The sequence below is a fragment of the Phyllostomus discolor genome, chromosome 3 (genome assembly GCF_004126475.2).
Source record: "Phyllostomus discolor isolate MPI-MPIP mPhyDis1 chromosome 3, mPhyDis1.pri.v3, whole genome shotgun sequence".
Classification (NCBI taxonomy): Eukaryota; Metazoa; Chordata; class Mammalia; order Chiroptera; family Phyllostomidae; genus Phyllostomus; species Phyllostomus discolor.
Genome location: NC_040905.2, coordinates 210,831,586 through 210,850,869, shown reverse-complemented (window position 1 = coordinate 210,850,869; position 19,284 = coordinate 210,831,586). Strand labels below are relative to the sequence as shown.

General features: G+C 57.6%; 1 protein-coding gene across 6 annotated transcripts in view; it reads right to left on the bottom strand.

Annotated features, from left to right (window-relative positions):
* Nucleotides 1-15,071: 15,071 nt before the first annotated feature.
* FUBP3 (far upstream element binding protein 3) overlaps nucleotides 15,072-19,284 on the bottom strand; it is a 47,530-nt gene continuing 43,317 nt past the window's right edge. For all 6 annotated transcript variants that reach the window (XM_036022378.1, XM_036022379.1, XM_028519482.2 and 3 more), the window contains 3 exons: nucleotides 18,387-18,458; nucleotides 17,262-17,389; nucleotides 15,072-16,365 (listed from right to left, as the gene is read on the bottom strand). In XM_036022378.1, coding sequence (XP_035878271.1) covers nucleotides 16,357-16,365; nucleotides 17,262-17,389; nucleotides 18,387-18,458 — 209 coding nt within the window. In that variant the 3' untranslated portion in view covers nucleotides 15,072-16,356. The remainder of the gene's footprint in view (nucleotides 16,366-17,261; nucleotides 17,390-18,386; nucleotides 18,459-19,284) is intronic.

Sequence of the window (19,284 nt, the reverse complement as noted above, 5' to 3'; positions counted from 1 at the left end):
CGCCGCCTCCTCCCGAAACATCTGCTGGGGGAAAATCCACCCTGGAGGGCAGATCGCGCTCCCTCTAAGCCCCGCGAACTCATTAAAAAGATATTAGCGGCGGGGGCGGCTCCAGCGCAGGTATCGATCGGCAGGAATGAGCCCGAGGAAGAAAAGGCGAAGAATGTGGATGCGCCGCGCCCCGACCCCTTACCCCGGCCCCCAGGCCCCTGCGCTGTGCCCGTGTCCTGTCGTCCGGCTGTTTCCGGGGGCTTCTCGGCCCCTCCTCTGACTCTCCGCTCTGCCTCCAGGCGCCCCCCTCCCCGCCTCTCCTCGCCCCCACGCCGGGCCCAGTCTTCTCTGTCCGCTTCCTCCTTCCACTTGCTCTCCACCGCGGCGGCACCTCTCCCTTCTCGTCCTTTCCCGCGCGCCCTCCCCTCTTCGCCGGGAATCTGCTCCCCACCCGGGTTCTCTCACACCCTCGAGGCTGCCCCCGCCCTGTCCTCTCTCTTTCTGCCCGGGTCTCACTGTTCCTGGTCTGCATTCCCGCCCCGGCCTAGGGGAAATCTCTTCCTCGCGTGGGTCCTGCATGCCTCCTCTCCCCTCTTTCTCGCAGGCCGGTTCTGGGCTCCAGGGCGCCCCCGCCGGCGCGCACACGGGTTCGACGGCTGCCGTGCAGGGGCGGGGGCGTGGGCCGCTGAAACGGCTTCCATAGACGTGACTCCGGGCGGCCCGCGCGGGGCTGCAGGCTGAGGGGCAGCGGCGGCACGGTGAATGGGGACGGCCGCCCTCCCTCAATCTAATTAGCCTCCGCGGTCCCGGGGAGACAAAGGCGCGCCCCGGGATGCCCGCGTCGGGCGCGGAGCCCGCCCTGTGGCCCGCGGGGGACTGGCACGCGAGCCTCTGCAGGAGCTGCGCCTCCCGGAACCTCCCCCCACCCCGTCGCCCGCGCCCCCAGGCTCCGCGAAGCCAGCGCCAAGTGCCTGGCAAATCAATGCGGCGGGACGGAGGGGAGAGACGCTGGGGGAAGCTCGGAGCCCAGGAGAGACTAAGCTTGCGGGAGGCGGCGGCGGCGCGCGCTCCTGGAGGCAGAGGGGGCGGAGGGAGAGGGAGACTGAGGCAGAGAGAGGTGGAGATGGAAGGGTCCGGATGAGAGTCGTAGTCGGGGGTGGGGACACCGGACACAGGGGGTCAAGGGGTCAGAGGCAGCGATTCCGGAGGCGTGGGGAGACTTTGGAGAATGAGAGTTGGCCCAGAGGCAGGGAGAGGGAGGAACGGGGTGCTGCAGACACAGCGCTTGGGGGGTGTGTGTGCAGGGGGTGGGGGAGAAGGAGCAGGGAGAGAGCACGCAGGAAGGATGGAGGCGCCTGGGTGCGGTCGGGATGGGCGGCACCCTCCCTGCGCCTTCCTCGGGGGGCACTGTGGCCGCAGCCCCCTCCAAGATCCAGGGACAGACTGAAGGAAGCCTGCGGACTCACTTGCAACCCCATCTTCCTCCAGAGGCCCCTCCTGGCTCACGCTCAGCTGGCCTGGCCTCGCTCCACCACCCCCAGTGCCTGCCCCCCCCCCCTCCCGGCCTCCTACCTTGCTCCTCCTTCCACCTGCTCTTGTCCCGGGGGGGGGGGGGGGGGCGGGGGGGCCTGCAACAGTGGGTGGTTCCCTAATTCTGCCGCTTCACACGGCCCCTGCTGTCATCCACCCCATCACCTGCTTCTCAGGGGACCCTGGAGGCTCTGGCTGTGCCTCTGTTCAACAAGTATTTACTGAGCACCTACTGTGTGCCAGGCCTGTCCAAGGCCCTGGGGGCACCCAGGGTGCCCAGGGCAGACCCAGTGCTTGCCCCCTCTCGCACCAGCTTCCGGAAGCGCAGGGGTGCATGCTGGCGGGGCCAGAGGAGGTGGCAGCCTCTCGCAGGCCAGCCGCTGAGGGCTCTCGCCCGAGGCCTTGGACTTCCCGGGGCAGTGGGAGCAGTGAGCGCCTGTGTCACAGGCCCCGTGAGTCAGCTCACCCTGAGGGGACACTCCTGTGGCTGTTATGCCTACTCCTGCCCCTTCTCCAAAGCCCACTCGGCCCCTCATGCACAGACCCCCTGACCCCACGAGGACACACCCCAGGCCCAAGGGACCTGCAGGTGTGAGTCCAGTCCTGGCTGCAGCAGGTACTGCTGGGGGCCGGGGCACCCACCTCCCCTCTCCGAGCCTCAGTCTCTCCATCTGCAAAGTGGGCACGAGACCGAACCTCCACTAGGAGGGCTGTCGTGAGGACGAGAGACACAAGGCAGGGAAAACTCACAGGGGATGAGCGTACTTGACGTGTAGGGAACATTAGCGAGTCAGCACATTTAAGAAGGGACCCACGGCCACGCGGGGAGTGTGTGAAGTATGAGCGGACAGACGAAGGCGGGCACCAGCGATGGCCCTGAGGGGCGCTGAGGCAAAGCCGTGCGCTCAGGAAGCCGACGGGCGCGTGAAGGAGCCGCGGTCCTTGTCTGACGGAGGGTGGCGGGAAAGGGAACACACACAGTAGCGATGACAGGGAGTGACGTTTGCTGGCACTCACGGATCCAGTGCTCTGAAGCGCCGCAGAAGGGTTTCTCCGTCTGCCCTCACCCGACACACCGAGAGAGCTGCTGTCGCCGTCCCCATCGCTCAGCCGAGGACACTGAGCCACGGAAAATGGAAGTGTCTCCGTCAGGAACCGTCCTGGCCCCAAGCAACAGCGGGCCTGACCTCAGGGGCTGCCGTAGCAAGGGGCTTATTTTCTCACATAAAAGACTAGAGAGGGCGGTACATACGTATCTGTGGGCCTTGGCCCAGCAGCTCAAGGATGAAAGGCCTGATATGCCCTCTGTTCTCATGATCACAAAGTGGCTGCTGCAGCCCTGCCATCGCACTTGAGCCAGGGAGAAGGGAAAGTTTCGTTGCCATCCCCGGGATAACGCACAGTGAGCAAGGAGCAGAGCCGAGACTCAGTCCCAGGCCACCTGACTCAGGGCAAGGCCTCAACCACAGTCCTGTGCAGCCTCTCGGTCGGGGTTGTGCACCACCTGCCAACTCCGAGATGCTGTGCTAGTGGGCAGGGAAGCAGCTCCCGTGTGCAGTGGAGGACTTAGGCCTACGGTGCGCAGAGGTGAACTCCGTGGTCCCTTCTGATGCGTGGTGGCAGCCTGCTGGTTGGACCGGGAGCTTCTCCAGGTCGGAGGCCCTGCCCTCTTCTGCCTTGGTCTCCGAGGCCAGCTCGAGGGCCTGGCTCCCAGTGGGCACTCAGCCAGTGGGTGATCCCTGGGGTGGGTGGAAGAGTGATGGCACGAACAGGCCGTGAAGGACAACGGGGCCTCTGGACTTGCCCACTCTGTGTCCCAGCTATGTGGCGTCTGGGGACCCCCGGCTCCTATCAACCAGGCAGAGCCGAGAGGTGAGGGCGGCCCAGAGCCTCCAAACCCCGGGGCCTGGTCAAGGTGTGGGAAGAGGTGCTGAGGCCCAGCCACAAGTGCTCCCACCTGAGTTGACACGAGCGAGTGGGACACGTCCTCAGGCCTGAAAGCCAGAGCCGGAGGGACCCACCGCAGGGGACCGGGCCCCCTCAGGCCCCCCTTCCTCACCCCTGCTCGCCCCAGCCTGGGCCTCGGGCTCCCTAGGGCTCCCCGCCTCCAGCCTGTGTGCCGTCCACACTGCAAGAGGCCACTCCGGTGGCACCCTCACCATCGTCACAGGACCAGTTCCAAAACCGTCCGCAGCACTGAGGGTGGAGTGGCGACGGCTCCCGTGCTGAGCGCTGGGCCACGCACGTGCACACGTGACTAGCGACGATTCGCAACCAGCCTGCAAGGTATGTTCCAGCATTCACCCCGTTGCATGGCAGAGGAAACTGAGGCCCAGCGAGAGCAATGAACAGCCTCGAACCCCGTGGCCTGCCCCTCTGTGCCTCTTCCCCGGCTCTCTGCAGCCAGAGAAGAAAACGCCCTCTCTTCCTTCCTATCCGCCGCGCCAGCCCGACTCTGCAGGGGTGGTGGGCGCCGTGCGGTAACCTGGGCTCAACGGAGGCTTTGAATTCCGGGCTCGTTTGCCTCCCCCCACCCCCACCTCCACCCACGCCCAGCTGCCCCTCCCCCATCCGCAGGCAGACTTGGGGCGATCAGGGAAGACAGGCCATGGGGAGACGGGGGAAATCATCGGCAGTTACAGTGAAGGGACAGGCTGCGGCTCCCAGTGTCCGGTAAGGCACACGTTGCGTCTGCTCCGGACGCTCCAGACTCTCAGACCATCACGTGTTTATTTTAATGATGCAAACACTGAATGCCAACCCGCAGTGTGCCAGGCCCGTCCTGGAGCCCGGGGGTGGGGCACAGAGGCGGGGCGTCCCCTGCGACCTGAGCCCGGCCCTGGCAGCTTCTGGTCCCTGAGAATGTTAAGGGTGAATTAGGGCCCTGACCAGGGTGGTTCACGTGGTTGGGCATTGCTCCACAACGCAAAAGGTTGCCGGTTCAATTCCTGGTCAGGGCACATGCCTGGGTGGCGGGTTTGATCCCTGGTCGGGGCCTGGACGAGAGACAAGTGATGGGTGTTTCCCGTCACGTCAATGGTTCTCTCCCTCTCTTTCTTCTCCCTGCCTTCCCCTCTCTCTCCAAATAAACAGGTAAAATCTCTCTGGGCCTGTCTACCACACCCAGGCTTCGCTGCAGGATGTCAGCCGGGGCCCAGGAACTCTTCTCTGTGGAATTTCAGGGAGAAAAGCTGCACATCCTTGCTTTCCTGCTGGTTGGACGTCCCCTTGTTCCCCACAGCTCTTTGAGGTGGGCACCGGGAGTGCCAGCCCCCTGTACCGTCCATCCGCTGCACCTCACTGCCCTACCAGCAGGGTTCCGGGTGCTCCTGTGGGTCGCAGCTGAAGTCCCCACGGGACTCGGACTCGGGCTCGGGCTGAGGAGCGCTCAGGGAAGCCCAAGGTCAAGAGCCGAGACCAAAAGAGAGGGCGCGAGTCCCTGGCACCTACGGCTGCAGCGGACATCACGCACAGCCTGACTCCCGGGCGGGTTGACGCACGGCTTGGCCCCACACGCTGCTCACCGCAGTTCCTGATACGACACGCTCCGCTTTCAACTAAAGTTACACGGTACGCTAAAAGGCGAGAAAAAAAAATCTGGACAGACAAAGCCGTGACCAGAACTAGAGTCAGATGTGCCACCAATACTGGAATTATAGATAAGGAATTTCATTTTTAAAATTTTATTTGTTTTTTAGAGAGAAGGAAAGGGAGGGAGAAAGAGAGGGAGAGAAACATTGACGTGCGAGAGAAACATCCAGTGGTTGCCTCCTGCAATGCCCCCAGCTGGAGGCCTGAGTGGGAGTCGAACTGGTGATATTTGGTTTGCAGACCAGCGCTTGATTCACCAAGCCACACCAGCCAGGGTGGAACTTTAAATAACTGTGATTAGTATGTTAAGGGCTCTAGCTGAAAAAGTGGACAATGTGCAAGGACAGATGGGTCAGGTAAGCAGAGAGATGGAAACTCTAAGAAAGAATGTAGCCCTGGCTGGCGTAGCTCAGTGGATTGAGCGCAGGCTGCGAACCAAAGCATCGCAGGTTCGACTCCCAGTCAGGGCACATGCCTGGGTTGCAGGCCACGGCCCCCAGCAACCGCACATTGACGTTTCTTTCTCTCTCTCTCTCTATCCCTCACTTACCTCTCTAAAAAATAAATAAATAAAATCTAAAGAAAAAAGAAAATGTCCTGTAATATATTTTTTTAAAAAGTCAACTTACACAATTAAAAAAAAAGAAAGAATGCAGAGGAATGTCAGACATCAAAACCACTGTAGCAAAGATGAAGAAGGCCTTTGACAGGCCGGGAGCAGACCCGACACAGCTGAGGAGAAGAATCAGGGAGCGTGGGGATATGTCTGTGGAAATGTCCCAGATGGGGGTGCAAAGAGGAAAAAGAATAAAAGAAATGACAGGGCGACCAAGAACTGCGTCAAAGGCGTGATGCACCCGTGACCGGAACACCAGAAGGAGAAGAGGGCTAAAGCGATGATGGCCGAGAGCTTCCAAAGGTTAACGACAGGCAGCAAACCCCGGATCAAGGCATTTCAGGGAGCAGCGAGCAGGATAAAGAATAATGAATCTCCAAAAGCGTCCCCCCCACCTCCCGCCAACAAAACAAACAACAGTGAAAACGAACACACGGAAAGCACCACATCTAGGGGTGACATATTGAAACTGCAGAAAACAAATCGAGCCCTGGCTGGTGGGGCTCAGTGGATTGAGCGTGGGCTGCGAACCAAAGCGTCGCAGGTTTGATTCCCAGTCAGGGCACAGGCCTGGGTTGCAGGCCACGGCCCCCAGCAACCGCACATTGATGTTTCTCTCTCTCTCTCTTTCTCCCTCCCTTCCCTCTCTAAAAAAATAAATAATCTTAAAAAAAAGCTTAAAAAAACAAATCGAACAGGTACGGGTGGCATTTAAATAGAATAGATTTATAAGTTCACCTTGACAGTGTCTACTTGCTAGTTCACAGCCAATCAGTGCAGCAGCAGCAAGCGAGGCTGAGAGAGCCCGGACCGGGGTCGGGAATGACAGCTCGACAGGGGCCCAGCACCTGGCCGGGTGCCCAGCGTGGGAGTGGTCCCCGTTCAGACAGACCCGCCGTGGGAACCGACCACAGTGTTTGAACGGCTTGCCTCGTTACACACTCTCAAATAAAACACTGTTCCAAAGATTCAAAGGGAAGATGCAGGAGGAACTTTCTGTGTCTAATTTGAATTGTTAAGGAGCCACTGCCAGGCACCAGCAGGCCCCACTTCTGGAAGGCCGGCCCTGTGAGTGGAGGAGGGCCTTGCCACACCCCCCAGCACCGACCGACCAACCGCAGGGCCCTGCCTGCGGCCCGAGCTCCAGCATTAGTAGTTGTGGGGGTGAGCTGCACACCGGCATCTGACTAAGCGCGGAATTCGGTAATGAACTGAGTGCGGAACTTCCCGGTGCGATGCGGCTGGAGCAGACGCCTGCACGCAGGCCCGAACGCAAACACCAGTGCGGGGCCGCGACACTGCCCGTCGGGAAGGCGACAGGGCTGGCTCACACGGGCAGACATGAGTGAAGTCAGCAACACGAGCTGACACGTTGCAGGTCTTCGACGGGTTACATTACAGCACAGACTGCAGACCCACTGTTCTCATGACTGCACACGCAAAAGTTCCGAACAGAAATCTCGGCCAGTCAATCCCAAGATATATGAAAAGGATAACTAATACATTATGACCAAGTCAGGTTCATTCCAGGAACGCAAGGCTGGTTTAACATTTGAAAATCGATCGATGGGATCGCTGTATTAAAATTAAACAGGAGATAAATCAGGGGATGTCTGTGATGCAGAGAAGGCATTTCAGAACTTCCGCATCCACCCACGACAACACTCGGGGCGCACTGGAGACGGAGGGGAGCCCCCTCCTCCGAGGAAGGGCACGCACAGCACGTGCACAGCAGACCCCCCCCCGCGCGGCGAGCCGCCGGCGGTGCTCCCTCCGAGTTGGACGCGAGGCCGGGAGGCTTCTCACTGCGCTCGGCCCGCAGTGCGCTGGTGGCCTTGCTCCGGACAGTGAAAAGAAACAGACGGCATAAGGCTCAGGAAGGAAAAATAACATCGGCATTATTTATAAATGATATGGTTCTTAATATAGAAAATCCACACGAATCGATAAGCTATTAGAACTTCAAAGGGGTTTATGTCAGGCTATTGGGATCAGGACACTATATAGAAATAAATTTTATTTCTATAGCCAGCCACACAAAGAAATGAAAAGCAAAATTTAAAATACACCACTTTCAGTAACAGCAAAGCATCCAAAACACAGAAATAAATGGAAAGAAAGCTAGGCAAGACCTCTGCACGGAAAACTACTGGAATCACAGACGGAAGTCACAGACCTGACCAAAAGCAGGGACACGCCCCTTCACAGAGGAGAAGACGCTGCTTCGCTGGGTCGCCGATTTCCCCCGATGCGACCAATAGGTTCCGTGTAATTCTAATAAAAACCCCAGATTGAAAACATTTGTTCTGTGGGGAGTAAGGAACCGATAAACTGATTCTGAAGTTTATACGTAAATGCAGAGGGCTGATAAGGGCCAGGGCAGACCTGGAGAACAGCGAAGCTGCAAGACTCACTGTACAGGCAGCGGGATAGAGATTGGGGGGAGGGGGTGCACCGGCACAAAGACGGACGAGCCGATTGGGAAGACTTGAGGGCATGGTGTTTTTTAAAAAATTATACAGTGTTAAACTGCATTCACTGAATTTTATTGGAATTCGAATCCAACAACGGTGGTGCCCTTGACCCCAGCCCAACACGACTGGGAAACCGCTGCTGGGGTCGGACTTCGAGAAGGGGAACGCGAGGTGAAGTAGTAACTGTTCAAGTCACAGAGGGAGCCAGCCCCCCCCCCCCCCCCCCACCGAGGAGGGAATGAAAGCCAGGCCTGGACTCCCCAGGTGGCTGCTCTCTCCCCCGGACTCAAGCAAAGTCAGGGTGGGGGAAGCACCTTTCTACGGATTCACTCCGTGACCCGGGGGAGGAGGTCAGTCCCAAGAACAAAGTCATCACCCTAGTCCTGTCGCCACCCAGTCTTTACTGTCACCCTTCTGTTACACATCCCGAGCTGCAGCCGGGAGCACCCCGGGAGGTAGACGGTATGTGGACGTCTGGGCGTGGTGCGAACTCGGCCCAGCGGCTGCAGTGAGGGATGGCTGGGACGGATGGGGAGCCCAGGCTGCTCCTCAGGGAAGGGAAGCCGAGATTACAGAGTCCAGTGAAAGAAGGGGAGACCCCAAGGGTCACAGGCTCCTCTTCAACGTGCTTGAAACTGGGCTTCCTTAATGTCATCAGCGGGCTAGGACTGAGCAGCCTTGATCCACCCAAAGGCCGGCCAAACTCACTCCCCACGTACATCTGTGCCTGGCCTCTCCCAGAGCCGTCTCATCGGCCCCTCGGGGGCTGCTCTTCACCAATGGCCTCGCTGCTGTAACTTCAGGGGACCAACAAGTGGACCTGGGGCTGTGGCAACCCGAGGAGCCCAGGAGAGCCCGGGAGAAGCTAGACAGGCAGCCCTGAGGGTGGCATCTTCTTAGATCGTGCCGTCTGTCCTTGGTGATCACGGTGGATTGGAAAAAGCCACCGAAGCAGCCAGAAGCCCTGAACTCGATGATTACTCTAAGCTGCCATTTTCCGAGGGCTCACTATGAGCCGGGCCTCAAGTGCTTTACATGCGTGTCCTTGAACCCCGCCTCGGCGCCATGATCAATGAGGTAGTCGTCACCCCCTTACTGCAGATTAGGACGTACAGGCACAGAGCGGTCCACAACTCGCCTTAGGTCACACAGCGGCCGAGTGCAGGGGACAGGACGCACACCCACACGTGTGTCCCTTCCACTCAGCTGCTCAGGTGGACCGAACCTGCCAGGTGGGCCCCTCTAGAACCGAGTCCGGTGTCCCTCCCATGGGAAAAGTGGGCAGGCCTTGCGGTCAGACTGCGGTCTGAGTCCCGGTGGCTCGTCACCTATAGGGCCATCATATGACTCTGGCAAGAACCTGTTCAAACCTAAAATGGGTCTTGAGAGTAGTGGCCCTCGGGAGGAAAGTGAGATGGAGCGGATTCTTGTTACTTGTTCTAGGGAGCCACTGTGAACGGGAATCGGCAAATCCCCAACGCTTGCTCCTAGGGGGCGTCCCCGGTTGGGTTCCTTCGAGCCGGTGGTCACATTTGCACCAACCAATCAGTATATAACCTCGGTTTCTGTGGGCTTCTAGTTAAACACTCCTAGTTAACGATTCTGTCGATTCAGTAACATTGAACTTAGGGCCAGTGGCGTGACGACTCATTTGGGAATCAAGCTTATCTAGCGTGTATTTTCTCCCTAAGGCCAGTCACAACCTCCCTGTGCTTGGGGACGCCACACAGAGTCACGCTTGGGGCCATTGGGAAGAGCCGAATCACCAACAGAAAGCACGAACGTGCAAACAGCGTGGCCCTGGACCAGGAGGACACGTGTTCGCAGCCGACACCAGAAGGCAGGGATGTCTTGCTGGCCTCAGCCAGGAACGCGCGCATCAGGCGACTCCGTATTTTTGCTTTGGATGCCCGCCGAAAGGGCGGTGAGCACTGACGGTGGGTCTCACGTGCATTGCGGTCGGGAGGCGGATCTGCAAATGCAGAAGCTAACGACTGGCTGCAGCCCAGAGCAGCCGTCACCTTCAGGAGACACCCTCGCTCCGCACGCTCGCAGCCGAGCCGCCCTGGCCCTGGGCCCCGGCGCCAGATCCCTTCGCGGCAGCCTCATCCCCTTCACCTGCCCTCACCCGCCATGGATCCTTCCACCCAGGACGAAAACTAAGTCCGGAGAAGCAACCCTGCCCTCGCACACCCTCTCCCGAGGACGCGGCCACCAGAGTGGATATGGCGGCTGAGCACGTGACTCGGGGCAGCCGGATTTCCGGTTCTGGGGGCCACGTGGCGGAAGTGAAGGGAGACGCAAGCTCCGTGGCTGACTTAGTCGCTGTGTTTGCTGCTGATTCCCCACCTAGGAGAACATAGAAAGAAAATGGGTAGTAGCAATGAAAAGACTTCATATGAATGCTGCAGACAATAGGAAGCCTAAAAGACATGTGCTCAGGGCCCTTTAAGAAGACAGATTTTGGCCCTGGCTGGTGCAGCTCAGTGGATTGAGCGCAGGCTGCGAACCAAAGTGTCGCAGGTTCGATTCCCAGTCAGGGTACTTACCTGGGTTGCAGGCCATGACTCCCAGCAACCGCACATTGATGTTTCTCTCTCTTTCTCCCTCTCTTCCCTCTCTAAAAATAAATAAATAAAATCTTTAAAAGAAAAAGAAGACAGATTTTGACCGAAGTGCCCTATCCCCCCTATAGGTTTGTTTATGAGAGAGTGCTTACTGTTAGCCCTAAAGGGTTAGCTCTAAAGGGTTTTCCCTTACGGTATGGTGTCATCTATCCGTGATGTTAGGAGGACCTTAAGAAATGTGGGCATCATAAATTAAGTAAACCTTAAGTTACTAACATTCAAAAACATTTCCTAATGAAATTTTTCATGATGGGAAATTAGATGATAAAGGAAAAGAAAATGGCCTTGGCTGGTGTGGCTCAGTGGACTGAGCGCAGGACTGTGAACTGAAAGATCACGGGTTGGATTCCCAATTCCCAGTCAGGGCCCATGCCTGGGTGGTGGGCCAGGTCCCCAGCTGGGGGCGTGCAAGAGGCAACTGATCAGTGTATCTCTTGCACATCCATGTTTCTCTCCCTCTTTCTCCCTCCCTCCCCCTCTCTTTAAAAATAAATAAATAAAATATTTTTAAGGGAGAGAAACATCCATGTGTGAGAGCTACATTGATCAGTTGCCATCGGAGATAAATATTATTATTCTTGTTTTCACTTGAAGAAACTGAGGGAATACCTTCCCTGCATCATTCTGCTAGTAAATGGCAGAGGCTGGATTTGAACCAGGAATTTTGCCTCCAGAGTCCGCTCTTAGTTATTATTTTCCTAATGTTAAATAGTTTTCACAACCACAGCTTTCAAACCTTAGCCTACATAAGAGTCATCCAGGGAGCTTGCTTAAATGCAGAACCCTGAGCCCTTCTCCCAGGCAATCTGATTCCATAAGTTTGGTTTGGAGTCTAGGAATCTGCAACTTTTAACAGTGTCAGATCAATGGACACTGTTAAAGGGAAATGTATATAGATCATCAATTTTTAAAACTAAACTTTACACTGAAATATATTTATAACATACATATGGAAAAGGCACACATCCTAAGTGTATAGATAAGACTCGTGGATGTTCTCAATGCGAGAACACTCACGTAACTCGCCTCAGACCAAGATGGAGAATCTTACCAGCACCCAGAAGCCTTCCTCACACTCTTCCCCAACCGCTACGTGCCCAAAGCAACTGCCGTTCTGACTTCTGTCACTGGCCGTTAGGTAAGTGGGGTCGTACAGTACATATTCTGGCTCCTTCAGCTCAACATGTTTTTAAAAAGGTTTTTTTAAATTTTCTAGATAGAAGGTAAGGGAGGGGAAAAAGAGAGGGAGAGAAACATTGCACATTGATGTGCAAGAGAAACATCCATCAGTTGCCTCTCACACGCCCCCAACTGGGGACATGCCCAACAATCCCAGGCATGTGCCCTGGCTGGGAATCGAACCGGCGACCCCTTGGTTTGCAACACACACCAGCCAGGGCTCCGCTCAACAGGATGTTTGTGTGATTCATCTGCATTGTAGCATGTGATGGCAGTTCATTTACTTTCCATGCACTATAATGCTCCATTGTAGAGATAAGCTATAATTTCTCCATTAAAAAATGATTGACTGTAGTAATGCACATGTAGGGCCTGACCTGGGGTTGGCATGTGCGTGACACTCACTTTTTAGGGCAGTTTCTCCATTCTGTCCACTACTGCACTCGCTGGGGACTACAGTGTCGCCTACTTGACCGTGAGCTCCTGGCGGGCGCCCACTGTGCTCTCGGTGGAGGTGGTCCCGCACGCAGTGCAGCACAGAACTCGGCACAGAGCCGGCCCCTACGCACTAACACACTAAGCTTCTGGCTGGGAGCCTTCCTCTGTAAGAGGGGGGACCAGTCCTGACTGCGTCCCCAGGTGTGGAGACCCCGTCAGAGGAGGAGCCCGGGAAGGGCCAGAGCTCCCTCAGTAGATGCTTCTGAGCACCCTCAGGACACAGGCCAGCAAGGGTTCCCATTGTCTCGGTGGCTCATTTTCACTTCCCCTTCTACCCCACACGACACGCAGACCCAGGGCCGGCACCCCCTGCGGAATCGTGTGTCAAGCCACTTTCTGGCCATTAATCTCTAAGAGTCTATCAGGACCATTTGCATTAGCCCATCTCAAAAAAAAAAAAAAAAAAAAAAGCCCCAGCTGGGCCCCCGCGGACCAGAGGTGGGGCTCAGAAACTGCGCCGCTGCAGCCAGCTGGAAGCTGAGTCTCCGTGGTGTCCCAACGCCCTCTTGGACCAGGCCCTGCAGTGGGCCCTCTGGGCCCCAGCCAACCCTACAGTGCGGCTGCAGGGCATCACGGATGGCCGCCGGAAAGGCATCTCCTCCAACCTTGTGACAGACAGGTCAGGGGTGCTGACGGAGGCACACTGGCTGGAGAGCTCCCCGCCCCGGGCTCCCAGGCTTGGGTGGGTCGGAAACAGCCCAGCCGGGGCCTTGGATAGTGACCTGGGGTGGCTGGCGGAGACCTAGTGTGCATGTGCAGTGGAGGGCGGGAGGTGAGGCAAGAACTCAGGAGACAGACTGGGCCCCGCCCCGCCCCCCGCCTCCCCAAACACACAGGCTGTCCTTTCAGTGATGACCACGCAGCTTTCTTAATGGAACACAATCGCTGAACTTGGTACATTTCGAGCACTTTAGCCTTCCAGGACACCAGACTGCTGATGAAAACCATCTTGCGTGGGCGCCATGTTAATGAGGCCAAATTTCATATGCTTGCAAACTTTCCCCCCGCCTCCTGCTGTATTACACCCCACCGTCCCCCACCCCCCTCGATAAAAGGTTGCATCAGAGAGAGAGAGAGAGAGATCTCCATAATTTATAGTATGGGCATTTCACTGGGGACAAGCGCTAATCTGTACTTACCGATACATTTAAGAAAATGCATCCTCCCACAAGCCTGCACCATTTATGACTCTTGGCACAAACCACAATGCTCAGTCTTCAATTAAGGGACACCTTAGGGTTCATTATCACACAATCGCTCCCTGTGAACCATGCCAAATGCTGTTTTGGCACGGAGCTTGGAAGATGAATTAGGAGGAAGTCTTCCCCGTAATGCCCTCTCCCCAATTCCCATCCCCATCATCAGCGTTTATGCCCTCCTCTTGCTCGGCCCCCTCCTCCTCTTCAAGTGGCTTTTACTATTCAATTTCTCAACGTCAAACTCGATTCTCTAGAGGTGTAGTTCAAGATGCCCGCTCTCCTGTTTGTCTCCCAGCGCTCGCGGGCCCCAGAGTGGCCGCAGATGGGCTGCTCTCCGCACCCCTCTTTGGCCTAAAGGAGTCACAGATGCTTGTCCCCCCTCCTCTTAGAGCTCCGCGTAGGGAAAAGAAAGGGACCAGAACGGGGAGCACACCCGAGCACGAGCCACAAGGACGGCTCCCCACAGGGTCCTGCCAGCACCCCGAGTCTAAGTGAAGGGACGGCGCTCGCACGAGGCCAGCGGCAGAGGCAGGGCGGGCTCAAGTGCCCAGGTCGCGCACTGGGTCCGGCGCCAGGTGCTCCCAGCAACAGGCAAGGAAGGGGAGAAAAGGAGATGGAGGCGGAGCCTGATTCCTCAATGGGCCAGGGTCCACACTGCCCTCCTGTGTCCTGAAACCAGACCCCCGCCCTGACTTTGACCCTACAGGTAAGAACACACGCTTTACGTTTTCCTAGTGAAAACAGCAACAGCAGAACGAGCACCTTGCTGGCACTTTCTAGCTCTCCCGGCCACCCAGTGTCCCACGGCACGGCAGGGGGCCGACAGAGGTGCCACCCAGCACACGGCCACAGGCTGGGCGTCGGGGATGGGGCGGGAGCGGGTCACAGGAGCTGCAGCTGGAGAAACAGGTGGCAGGCCGCCCTGGGGGGCAGCAGCCGGCGCACGAGGCCACCAGGGGCTCAGTCCTAGCTTTTCAGGCGGGTGGGGGGTGTGCTGACTCGGTTCCGGGAAAGTGAGCTCATCCTTCCTTCCTGACTCTCTTCTACGGCTCTTCCAGCCCCACTTATGCCTGCCGGCCGGGACACCGTTGCTGACTTTGCTGGGCCACACCCACCGCCAGAGAGGCGCGGATTCGTGACAGGTAAGAGGGGAGGGCTGACGGTGACCTAGGCTCTCAAGTCAAAGTGTCAAATTATACAAAGCCGTTAAAATAAAATCAGCTTGACGAAGCAGCTGGAAATCGGGGTCGTGTGCGGACTGAGTCGGGTGACAGTCCGAGGGCCCTCACCTCTGGTTTCTGGGGCAGGGGGTGGCAGGCGGGGGCGGGGGACACACAAGGGAACGGAAAGCAAGCAGACTCTGAGCACTTCGTTCACCCACAAGGTGTCTCGTGGGAATTTTATTATACAGAGTGTAAAATGAATTGTCAGTCAAATAAAGAGACCACTTTCTTTAAAACCACATGCATAAGATTTCCAACGGCCTTTTTTTAATAGTTAGACATTTCAAGCATTTATACGGAAAACAAGATAAAACAAACTGTAACTTTAGTACATTTCAAACGGAATGTCTCCCAGGTCAATTAAAAATGCAAGAAAAAATAGCTTCAAGTCTGTTTTTCTTTCCTTTAAAAATACATGTTATCTGTACAAGATCCACTACAGTAAACATTGGAAATATTATCCCTTTTATTAAATCAAAATTATTTAATTCATATTGTGGTTAATACTAGATTTATTTATTCATCTAGTTAATCTGACAAATATTAAAAAATATTTAAAAGAAAAAAGCAAAGAATGCTTTGGAATTAAAAAATAGTTACTAGGTTTTTATGCAGTTTAATGTTCCACAGTGTTAAAAGTTATATTGAATTTCTTTTTAATATTAAAAAATAACAGTATATTTCTGAGAGAATAGAGAAAGGTTTTTTGTTTTGTTTTTAAAACAAGCTTGGAGGTCTTAGATACACAATTTCAAAGGTAATGGAGACATGAAAAAACATGCTAGACACATGAACACATTTTTATATTACCCTTAGAACTCTAGAAATTATACAAACCCTATAAAATGCCCCCTCCCAGCCCCTGTGGGACAGCAATACAATTCTCTGTCTTAATTCAGAATTCACATAATTAATTACAATACATAATAGTTCAGTTTTTTAAAAAAAAATGCAATAAAACCAGACAGCCAAAGGTACAAGAAATTAGAAGTAAAACATTTAATGAATTTACATGTTTAAGAACATTTAAATATTGTTTAAAAAATTTTAAAAATAATTTGTTACATACCACCTAAGACTTCCAAGCCACTTTCTGTTGCAACAGAAACTGTAAATAAAAAGACACGCAAAAAACAAAACAAAACAAAAACAAAAACACACCAGCTGAAATGTCAATGTTACCAGGCACAGTCCGCTGCCTGATTTTGCAGATATTGCTCCAAAAAAAAATACTGGAGCTTCCACGTTTGAAATAACAAAAATTATCAGCAAGTTTAGTGACTAATTTCCCGATTTTTAGAAAAATCCTGTTAATAGTGTTTCACAGAACAAAACAAAGGTTCTTCATCAAAATGTTTGCAAATCTAAAAACCTCTGTTACAAACAAGTTCCCGTCCATGATGATCTCGGGGGGCCGCAGGCGCCGTCCTAGTGCTCCTGTGGGGGGTGGGGGCGGGGGCGGGGGCGGGGGGGGGGGGGGGGGAGAAGTCAGCCGCAGCCGCAGCAGCAGGGCCCTCTCGGGCCTTGTGTCCAGCCCGCGGCTCCGTGTCGGGGAGGCGGTGACAGGGCGCCCCTCCCCTCGCGCCGCAGCAGGCACAGGAGCCAGCGGTGTCTCCCACCTCCCCTCCAGCCGGGGCTCTGGCCCAGCACAACCTCGCTGGGACCGGGGTCCCAGGTCTCCCCGCAGGGGTTACTGCAAAGGGGACGGGGGGAGTGAGCTCCTGACACTTCTGCTCAGGGTCACCCACCAGCCGGGAAACCTGCGTCCCCGGCATCTGGGCACAGAGGGCCAACCTGGCAGTTCGATGGCCCGTCAGCTTTAGGTCTGGGGCCTCTGCTGAGGGACCCGTCGTCCACGGGGACCCGTGCGGCATCGGGTCCCCTGACCGCGCCCTGCGAGAGCACCTGGCCCCTTCCCTCCGTGAGCAAGAAATGCGCCTGGGCCCCACGGGACAGAGCCCTCCAGGGTTCCGAGCGGGGACGGGGACGACAGGGACGGGGACGTTCTGGTGCTCTGCCTGCCCACCCCGGCCCGCCTTCAGAGGCTGTGGACCAGCCCTGCTGCTGCGGCAGCGGCCGGTCACGGTCACGCCGCCCCCTCCAAGAGCAGCAGCGGCCGCCCACCAGGCCGTGCTGCCGAGAGTCACCTGCGCTTGGCGCTCTCACGTGCACCTGGGGAAACCGAGTGCCACTGAGCTCCACGGTCTCGGGCCTGGGTTCAAGGAGCACCAGGCACGTCCCTGGAGGGGCTGCCCAACCAAGTGCTCTCCTCCTCGGGGTCGGGCCGCCACTGGCAGGGGGGTGGGGGTGGGGTCGCGGCGGCGGCTACACACCTGGCTGTGGGCCTGCGCCTGCCCGAGCGTCTGCCCGTAGAAGGCGGCCTGCTGCCGGTAGTACTCCGCCCAGGCCATCGTGTAGTCCGGCGGGGAGCTGGCCTGAGGAGCCGCACTGGCGGCGTGACCTGATGGACGAGGGGGAACGTGCTCATCAGGGGCGGGGCCGCACCGAGGGGAGGGAAGGGCACCCGTCGCTCTCGCCCTCGGGACGCTGGCGACAGGGGGCCAGAGCGCTGGGGGCAAAAGTCCCAGTAGCCTGGCGCTGCCGTGCTCTGCTCCGCCCTGCGAGACCCTCGTGGGTGTCTTCTCAGAACCCCGTTCTCCGCATCGGTTTGCCCAGCCTGGGGGCGTGGGGTGGGAGACACAGGACTGGGGGGGCCGGGGAGCGTGGCGCCTGGACTTGTACAGGGTGACGGGGACCCCCCTCCCTCGGTGATGACTCAAACACCAGGGGGACCTTTCTTTAATGGCCTTTGGCCTGAGCTCTTCCAGCCGGCCAGCGATGCCCCCGAGACTCGGGCCGCGCGAGGCACCCGCCTGCCGACGCCCTGACACCCGGGCTCAGCAGTTCTGGACCGCGCCCCGAGAACCGGGGCTGATTTGCAGGGGTTCACCTGGGGTTTCGGGGGTTGCTGCTGTTAGTTTCCTCCCTCCGTTAAAAAAATAAACCCCGTTTACTTTCTTAGGGAAACGAGCTTCCTTAAGGAAAAGGAACACCTCGTCACCCTTCCAGCTGCAGGCCCGGTCCCGAGCCCCACCGGTCGTCTCTCCCCACCCGCCCCGCGCTGGCCAGGGGGACCCGGCAGCACCCAGACAGACGGGACGGGACGGCACATGGCTGGGCTGTGCCCCGGCCACGTGGTTCTACAGGGGACCAGAGCAGTGGTCACTGGTCGCCCAGCTGGGGCGTCAGGCCCTCTGGAGTCTGGGAGGGAAAGGTGGAGGAGGGGAGGGGAGCGGCTGGCGCACACCCCCTCTGAGACACACAGGGGGGCAGAGACAGGGGAGCGCCCACACCTCGTCGGACGGGGGCGTTAAAGGAACGAGGTGACGGAGCCGTGGGCAGAGAAGGCTGCAGGCGTGGGGACGGGGGCGGGTGGCTAGGAGGGCGGGCGCACTCACTCTGCTTCTTGTAATAGTCTTCCCAGGCCTTGCTGTAGTCGGGCTGGCTGCTCTGCGGCTGGCTCTGCTGGCCTGCGCGAGGGACACAGAAGCAGTCAGGCCCCGGCCTGGCCGCAGACTCCAGGCCCCGCTCTGCGAGCTCGCCCCGGGCCACACACCACTGCAGCTCGACGCAGGCCCGGGGGCCCGGGAAGAAGGTGGCATTCGCGCAACCAAGATCTCCTGGAGGCCGGGGCTGGGCAGGCCGCTGCCCCTCGAGGGCAACGATGGGAACAGCCGGCACCCCCTTCAGACAGGGACCCGCGCTGGGGGGGGAGCAGAGCCCGAGGTCCGGACGGACTGTCGGCTGAGCTCTCCGGATGCACCTCCCCACGGGACAGAGCCCAAGCGGCGCTGGGCACACCCTTCACCTGTCGCTTCTGTTCGGGGGCCGGTGGTGTCGTCTCTGCACGAGCAGAGACTCTCAGGACACGGTCCGGAGACCGAGCTCCAGGTGAAGACAGACGAGGCCCCCTCGGCAGGGGGCACGCGACACACCCAGCCTTCTGAGGCCGGTGCAGGGGACAGGGTGGGCTCACGCCCCCCTCCCCTTCCCGCAGAAGCTGGCGCCTTCTCAGTGCGGCAGGGGCACAGAGGAGGGCGGGCGGGCAGCCCCCACCCGCCCAGCCACGTGGCGAGCACGAAGGGTGACCCAGCACCAAGCCGGGACCTCGTTTCCTGCCCGGGTCGGGCCGGCCGCGTGTCCGCCTGCTGCGGCCCCTTCAGTGTCCTGCCCTCAGTGAGCCCGGCCTGCAGCACGAAGGACAAGCCAGCAGGCATGTCGCACGGCGAGTGTGTGCCCACAGGTGAACACCCTGAGGACACCCAGTGGAGGGGCATGGGGATGAGGGTGATGGGG